This window comes from Myotis lucifugus, unplaced genomic scaffold, assembly GCF_000147115.1.
Source record: "Myotis lucifugus unplaced genomic scaffold, Myoluc2.0 scaffold_290, whole genome shotgun sequence".
Taxonomy (NCBI): Eukaryota; Metazoa; Chordata; class Mammalia; order Chiroptera; family Vespertilionidae; genus Myotis; species Myotis lucifugus.
In genome coordinates, this window is record NW_005871338.1 from 771,511 (window position 1) to 780,134 (window position 8,624).

General features: G+C 45.8%; 1 protein-coding gene across 1 annotated transcript in view; it reads left to right on the forward strand.

Annotated features, from left to right (window-relative positions):
* Positions 1-7,678, forward strand: part of SUCLG1 (succinate-CoA ligase alpha subunit) — a 44,384-nt gene extending 36,706 nt beyond the window's left edge. Inside the window, exons 8-9 of the mRNA XM_006099898.3 lie at positions 5,546-5,734; positions 7,437-7,678. Of these exons, the coding sequence (XP_006099960.1) occupies positions 5,546-5,734; positions 7,437-7,463 (216 nt within the window). The 3' untranslated portion in view covers positions 7,464-7,678. The remainder of the gene's footprint in view (positions 1-5,545; positions 5,735-7,436) is intronic.
* The last annotated feature ends 946 nt before the right edge of the window (positions 7,679-8,624 follow it).

The window sequence follows — 8,624 nt, forward strand, 5'->3', positions numbered from 1 at the left end:
TGAGGCTATACAGCTTCTCTTATCCTTTTTTAATCGTTACCCTGCTCTGTGTGTTGGTGGGACTGAAAGTCCCTCTATAGGCCAGACCCTGGTAACTCCCAGGGACTAATCAGCTTATTTTAATCCTTTATCTCATACTGGGTGGAATCTGGGTGTGGCTGTGCTCCTTGCCTGGGGGGGTGGGGGGAGGAATTCCACCCTCTGGAGAGAATGGCTGCCCCAGTCCTGGGCCCAGGGGTGTCTCAGCACTCAATTCGCTGCCACCTCCCCCGGCTCCCCCTCTCTCCTCAGCCTCTCCCCAGATTCCACTCGTCCGCACCTTCGCCCTCTCTTCAGCACAGGTGAGTGTCTGTATCCAAACTGTCCTATGAGCAGGGTTCAGTGAAAACAAATAAACAAACAACGCCGGCCGGCCGCGGAAACGCTCCTCTCTTACCAGTACTGCATGATCTGGGAAACGCTCCTCTCTTATGGGCACTGCATGATCTGGTCAGTTCCTCAGGGTGCCCCCTTTAGTCTCAGTTCTCCGCAATCACAAAATCCAAATCTCAAATCTCCCGGCGCCAGCAAACCCGAGGAACTTCTTTCCCCAGTCAGGGGCTGTGTCTGTCCCAAGAGACGCAGCTGTCTGCCATGCGGTCTCCCTCCGACCCTCTGGGCTCAGGTCTGGCAAACTTTCCTGCCCAGATCCCTGGTTTTTAACCTTTCTAGGGGAGCTCTGCCCTTCCCGGCTGCAAACCGTCTCACCAGCTGAGTAAATTCGCCAATTCAGGGTGGGTGTTATTAGTTTCAGCTGCTTACTCCATTTGCTCCGGGACGCGTCTGCCTATATCGCCGCCGTCTTGCTTCTCTCATTATTATATTTATTTTAATATTTTTTTTATTGATTTTTAGAGAGAAAAGGGAGAGGGAGAGAGAGAGAGAAAAACATTGATGTGAGAGAGAAACATCAATCTGTTGCCTCCTGTACAAACCCTACCAGGGATCGAGCCCGCAACCTGGGCATGTGCCCTGACCAGGCATCCAACCTGAGCCCTTTTGGTTCATGCTGAGCTGAGTCTTTCATACTGGCCCCTGGAAAACTTTCTGGGTGGCTCTCCTCTCCCTTTGCCGCGGGCCTATTCTCTGCTCTGGATCTCCTCCCTAAGCATCACTTCACACATGTATGGCAGGTTAGTTGGACTCCTGCTGAACGAGAGCTAGCTGTTCAGGTCGTTTGGCCCAAAAGACCTCACTTGACCTGCCACTGTACTTTTTCTTTCTCCTCATTTTAGGGGCTGTAAGTGTTCTTTTTCTTTTTCACAGCTAACCTTCTAAAGAACCTACCTTTTGTACCCTTTCCCAGGTTCTCACCTACCTCTGGCTTCAGAATTTCTTTGCAGAGTAGTACTTCCTTCAGAGGTCAAGTAGAAAAGCTTTATTACCTATGTCCTGTGAAGGCTTTCCCTGTTGCCTCTCTCTTAGAATTAAAGATAAAACGTGTGGAATTGTATCATAATTTCTGTTGGCTAAGGGAATTAGGCTCTATTTCTGGGGTGGAGAAGAAAGAGAGGGTGCAGTAAGGACTGAAGCAGCTCGGTGCCCAGCAGCCCCACTCAGTGACTGTGTGCTCTGGACGCCATGGCAAAGACCCGGGGGCAACAAGCCAGTGAGTTCGAGGATGTCCCTGACACTGCGAATGAAGGAGCAGGGCCAGGAGGCAGGCAAGTGGGCGGAGATCACTTTCTGTGTTTGTGAAGGAAATTGAGGAGTGAATGAATTAAATGCCACAGAAAAGTAATGAATACTGGAGAGTTAATGGAACCAACAGTATCACCTACAGGGTAGTATACACAAAACAGTGCGTATTTATGCGTGATTTAAGGAATATTCAAGGACTGTTTTGAGTATACTTGATTTTATTTTCTTCTGTAGTGGTTTTTTTGTTGTTGTTGTTAATCCTCACCTGAGGATATTTTTCCATTGAGTTTTAGAGAGAGTGGAAGGGAAGGGGAGAGACAAAGAGAAACATTGATGTGAGAGAGACACATCGATTGGTTGCCTCCCACATAAGCCCCAGCCAGGGCCTGCAACCCAGGTACATGTTCTTGACCAGAATCAAACCCAGGACCCTTCAGTCCTCAGGTTGATGCTCTATCTACTGAGCCAAACTGCCTAGTTTCTCTCTCATCGATGTTTCTGACTCTCTATCCCTCTCCCTTCCTCTCTGTAAAAAATCAATAAAATATATTTTAAAAAAATTGTATATTGTACCATGTGCCCACCACCCTGTAGTGATTTTAAACTCTGATCTCGGTAAGAGATGTAACAACTTTCCCCTCACTTTCTGGATCTCTTTCCTTACTTTTTATGCACCCACTAATCCTCAGCACCCTGGCATCTGTCTGCTACTTAGAATCAGTGTAACTTTGGGCATGTTAACTTCACCGCGCCTCCGTTTTCTCTTGGCAAATAGGACTCCAGCAGTGCCTACCTCCTAGCATAGTTGTAAGGACTGTGGGGTTTAAATGTCTTAGGAACCTACAGCAGAGTTGCACCAGGCACATAGTAGGCACTCTTATTGAGCTGTTTGCTGTTGCTGCTGAATCTTACTCTCCTGACATGGCTTCTGCAGAGGTCACCAGTGGCCTCAATAAATTCTTCATCTTCTCCTTCCTCTTGGTTTTTCTCCAGGTCCTTCTCTTCTTTATGTTCCCTGGTGTTACTTGCTGTGCCTGTTTGCTTAAGTGTGAGTGGTTATTGCATATCATCAACATCATGTTTATGCAGCTTCAAGACAGAAACCTCAGAACCATCTTATATCTCTCATCTCTGGTTTCCACTCAGTTCCTAGCATATGTCTCAGTGTGTGGAGATTCAGACTATCGTCTGTAATTAGTTCTTCTGACCTGGTTCTGGCCCTCATCTTCTCTCTCCTGGCCTATGTTGAAAATTTATTCTTGATATCTCTACTACTTTATTCCCGCCACCCAGGCCATCCTGCTTGTGGCCACCAAATTGTCTGCCCTTCAGAAACACAGACATCGGTGCCTCCACCCTCCTGGCTTTAAACCATTACAGTTTCTTATTTCATCAGGACAGAGGCCAGATTTCCTGTGGTAGTCCAGCCCCTCACATCCCTCTACCCTTCCTTTTCAGAACCTTGCCCCAGCTGACATGCCAGTTGTGTTCATTCCCACCTGCCTTTGCTTCTGCCTTCTGCCAGGCATGCATACCATCTGGCTGTCACTCCAGACTATTATGGACAGTAGGGAACTGGTATCCTTGGTGCCCAGTCCAGCCCTTGGCACAGTAGGCATCAATACATGTTGAATAAGTGAAGAATAAAGTAGATTAGAGTAAGATGTATTCGAATCTCTTGAATTCAGAAAAGTGTAAAGTTTGAAATGTAGGTAAAAATTGACTTTTTTTAAGAAAAAAAGATTTAGATTAATATGACATTACACTTTGTTAAAGTGAATTTTAAAATGTACTTAGGCACAACTCTGAATCCCTCGAATAGGGTAGATGTTAATGGGCAAAACTAAACACACACGTTTTGTTTCATTTGGACATGCTTTTCTCTTCCTGGCTAATTCTTACGGAGCTGATTTTTAGTGAGGACCTGCTGTACAAGATGCTAGGTGGACAGTTGAGTTGATATTCACAGCACTTAGCACAATGCATGGCACAGAGCGAACTCTCAATAATGGTGTCTGCTGCCACAACTACTATATTTATCATTGTTACAATGACAGTAATTATTTGCAAAAGTAGTATTGCTTAACCTTTATCTTGACCCTTTGTCCTTGTCCTATGAGTGAGGAAACTGGCCCAGGGAGGTTAATGGCCTGCCTGAAAACCCAGGTCTCCCTCCTTCTCCCTCGGGCCATGGAGCGCAAGGGTCAGATTTCAGGGACTGGGGGCAGGAGTCAGGGGTCCTCTGTATCTGCTCAGATTCCACTGATTGCTTCCTAACTGGTCCTTCTGTTTTTGCGCTGTCACTCTTGTCATCATTTCTACAACCTATTTTCAGACTACAGTTCCCCAAAGTCTGTTAATTGTATTTTCTCTGCTTAAAAATCTCAAGTGACTTTTCTGTGTTAACAGAATGGAGTGTAAACTTGTTTGGCATTTAGTCTCATCATAATCTTGTTCCTTCCTAGTGTGGTATTCCACTATTAGAGTATAGGAACACAGGAATTAAGTGGAGTTAGTTCCACTCGTGTGAGATGCTCATAACCTCTGCAGAGCTCGCGAGTGAATGAATAAATGACTGAAATCTTTTGTTAAGTGAGGACATAGTCCCTGTGTTCAGGGAATTCACAGCTCCATAGGGGAACCCGGAGACACAAGTTACCGCCAGAGTGCTGTGTGTGAGTAGAAGTGTGTGACAGGCACCGCAGGGCCATTGGGCAGAAGATGATTGGCTGAAGGGCATCTGTGGAGAGTGTGGGAGGAGGCTTGAGAAGTTTTAAAATTAAGAAGGAATTTGCCACGAACCCAAGGAGGATGGAGATACCCTCAGCAGGACAGAGGCGGGGCGTCTGGAATTACTGAGCAGGAAGAGTGGCGGGAGACGGGCTGGAGTAAGCAGGCTTAGACCATGTGGAGCCTGGCCTGCTGGCACCTCAGCACGACTTAGGGCATGCCCGCAAACTGCCTAGTCATCGTTCACTGCCGTGTACTCCAGGGGAACAAAAAGCCAATTTTATTGAAGACTGTCCTTATGAAGCAGGAAAAATCATTAATTTAATTAAATTAAATCTTAGCCCTTGAGTCAGTTTGTGATGAAATGGGAAGTAAAGCACTTTGCCACTAAACTCTGAGCTGAACTAGCTGCTTTTTTCACCAGTTTTACCCGGAAAAACAACTGGCAGACAAAGTGGTTAACCAGACCTAGGTATTTGCAGACCTTGTCTCAGAAACGAACAAAGCAACCTGCCATGCCAAGGAAAACAGCTTGGAGTATTTGTTGCCAGTGGTACAGTTTGAGCTTTTAAGCGAATGCTAATATTTTGGAAAACTTATGTCTGCCACTGTCACCTTGACAACATCCCTCCCGAAGACTTTTCTGGTGAGGTCAGTGCTGACGCTGAGTGTGACCTGCGGATGCTGCAGGACGAAATGTGTCAGCACTGGGCACGTCTGCACCACTTCCCACCTCATCTCTATTTTCGAAGGTTTAAGGGTGAACTTGTAAAGAATTAAGATAAAAGCAGGTTGAATAAAACAAACTAATCGTGTGTTTTAATTATCACAAATCACATGACACGTATTTTCAAGTGTGCTTTTTTGTGTCTATTAGTACAACAGTTGGTACAGCGAAGTGGAAGTTTAATCAGGTAAAAAGTTTGCTTGGGAGTGTCTTCCTGCGTTTGTATGAGAAGTGGAGTCATCACAGGTGGGGAGAGCATTGGTCTCACTCACAGATTAATATTTGTGTGGTTTCCTTAGTGAGGATGAGTGACGGCCCTGGCCAGGCCACTCACCGATCAATAGTCATGAAATGGATGTTCAGCGTTGATCACCTTCTTCATTAGATGTTTGAAATCTCACCTTTCAGGGCCCCAAAGCCAAGCCTGTGGTGTCCTTCATTGCTGGCTTAACGGCTCCTCCCGGCAGGAGAATGGGTCACGCAGGCGCCATTATTGCTGGAGGAAAAGGTGGCGCAAAGGAGAAGATCTCTGCTCTTCAGAGCGCAGGGGTTGTGGTCAGCATGTCGCCTGCACAGCTGGGAAACACCATGTACAAGGTGAGCTGTTCGCACGGGCCTTAGAGTGGGTCCGCCCGGCGCCTGGGAACCTTGACCTTCTTCTGGGTCTTATCTGTGTATTCTTTCTGTGTGCAGCTCAGCAGTCCCTGGCAACTCTCTTTATGTCCCAACGTCCTGCACGGGCAAGACCAGGAATGATGTTCTGATTAAAAACAATTCTTTTTAAATTAACCATTGGGATTTGCTCTTTTGTGAGTGGCAGGATATAATCCACAGGAAAGCATTTTATAGTCCATAAATACCACAAATTCCATTCTAGAAGCAGTCAAAAAATTGCCATGTGTTTTGTTTTTCTTCCCCATGGAGGGCCTTTGGGATACAGCTACCCTGATCCCATAGTTTTCTGTTTCCAGTGGGAGGGGTTGGCGGCTGAGTAACAAGGAATTAAAGCTGGAGAAGAGGGAGTTGGGGTGGAGGGAGATTTAGAGAAAAGCGTTCGGGTTCCAGCCTTCAGTTTCTGGCCCTGGTTGGGATGGGAGGTCACTATTGTTACAGGTTGGAGGGTGACTTCTTAAACATTTGCTTTTCTTTCCCCCTTTTTAAAAAAAGATTTTTTAAAATATGTTTTTATTGAATTTAGAGATGAGAAGGGAGAGGGAGAGAAGGATAGGAGAGAGAAACATCGATCGGCTGCCTCCTGCATGCGCCCTACTGGGTATTGAGCCTGCAACCCGGGCATGTACCCTGACACAAATTGAACCATGACCTTCTGGTTCATGGGTCGACACTCAACCACTGAGCCACACCAGCTGGACTCGTTTCTCTTTTTAATAGGACATTGTGGTTTAAAGTATTCTAAGATTTGTTATCTTCAATAATCCCTTTGTAATGAGTCTCAGCCTGTTTCTTTGCGTGATCATTTAAGTCTCTCTCTGTTTTTTATGATGATTATAGCCTTAACAAAAAGCAAACAAACATCAGACTTTATAAGCAGGACACAGGCCCAAATTGTATTCCCAAGAGGGAACAGTGCAATCTTACCCTTGTTTTAGGGATTATAAAATGGACTCCTTATTTTATTCCAAAAGCATAATCCTGTCTTTTGAAATATGATGCTGTAACTGTATGCCATAGTGTTTAAAGAAATCTGGGTTATTAGAACGTGTGGAGACAGATTTTTAAAAGAGGGGAAGGGGAAAAGCAAGTGCTTAAAAATTCACATTGGAGACATGCGTTACCACTTCATTCCAGTAAGTGGCAGCAGGCTTCTCCGGATTGCTGTTCCAGTCTAGAGAAATGTGATTCTCGGGACTGTTTTCTCACAGATATTTCTGATTTTCTTGATCTTTTGTTCAAATCTTAACTGAGTCTGTGAAACCAGTTTCCGTTGCTTAATGGGAAGGGCCAGTGTGGTTCACGTACGGCTTTAAAAGCCTGGGTGAGCACAACCAGGTTTGCCAGCTCCTCCTAACAACTCTGCCCTGGAGAAATAACTGTAATTCACAGCCTCTTGCCTACACGTTTGGGAGGCGTCAAACTGAAGGTCTGCCTCCAGCTCAGTGAAATTGAGGCTGACGTGGACTCATTTGAGAGCTGCTATTTTGTAGTCAAGTACCTCGTCCTGGTACACGTTGCTTCTGTAATTTTTGGTTGTTCAAAGAATCCTGAAGAGCTTTCAAATCACTTTGATCATGAATGTAATTTGGATCTTTTATCTTTTTCCTTTCTTCTGTCTCCGAAGGAGTTTGAAAAGAGGAAGATGCTATGAAAGGGAAAACAGAAAGTGCCCTAAGCCTGCGGAATGAATCATTGTGCAAAGCGAACCAGTGGCAGTTGCTTCTGTTGTGCATTGCCAGCCTGCGCCCGTCCCTGGGCTCCACACAGCGGGAAGCCAAAACAGAAACAAGGCTTCGAAAGTTCTGTCTTGAGATGTTCTCACCTCGTGTGACGGAGACAGCCAATAAATCTACCATTTGATCTGAATATGATGTTGGCGACTTTTTATTGCCCAGTGTGGGGATGGGGGCGGTAGGAGAAACTGAGGGGTGTGCGTGCATGTGTGCCTAGGTGTGAGTGTGCGAGTGTGTATTTTAACGGGTTCTGTAGAAAACATTCTAACTAAATCTTTTGACAGAATGAGACAAAAAATTTTAGTATGGCATTTGTGTAATTATCTTAGACATAGAGTGGCCTTAGGTCTCTTTGGAGTTGGAGATTGCTCATGTGTATCATGTGTATTTATAATAGTCCCCATCTTGCAGAGTAGTTTTGAGGATCAGAGATAAATATATGAAGTCCCTGGCACATGATAAGCCACCACCACCATCATCGTCATCATCATCACCAGGATTGCAGGTAGAAGCTCACCTGTTTCGGTTTTTGTCTAATTGGGAAACGGAGCGTCTTCCACAAGGCTGTGTTGTCCTTAGTTCTGCAGAGGGCTCTTCCCCTCACTGTCCAGAGCCCATATTTCTGTGAGTTTTAAGACATTCACTGCAAGAAAGCGGGAACGCTGTCAGCCACCCTACCCTGTGTTTAACAGGGAGCTTGTTAACAAGAAGCACTTTCTGTAGACACTTGTCACTCCCCAGGACAGAGGGCTCAGCATACATTCTGAGGTGGAAGAGACACAGAATGTTTTAAACTGGGTAACTTCTCTGAAGGAAACAAACAAGAGTTTCAAAAAATAATATTAGGGAGGTGTCCTTGAAGAAAGGCTGTTGGGGAAGGCCTCATGGGTAGGGGACAGGAGGTGGGACCTGAGAGCTGAGAAGGTACCAGCCATGCAAAAGGGAGGTGCATGCAGCGAAGGTAGGGGGGTAGGACTCTGAGGAGCTGAAGGAACACCCAGTGTCTGGGGCAGCAAGCCCTGGGAGGGGCTGGAGGAGGTTTTGGGGTATTGGCTAGGGCAGCAGCAGCAGGTCTTGTT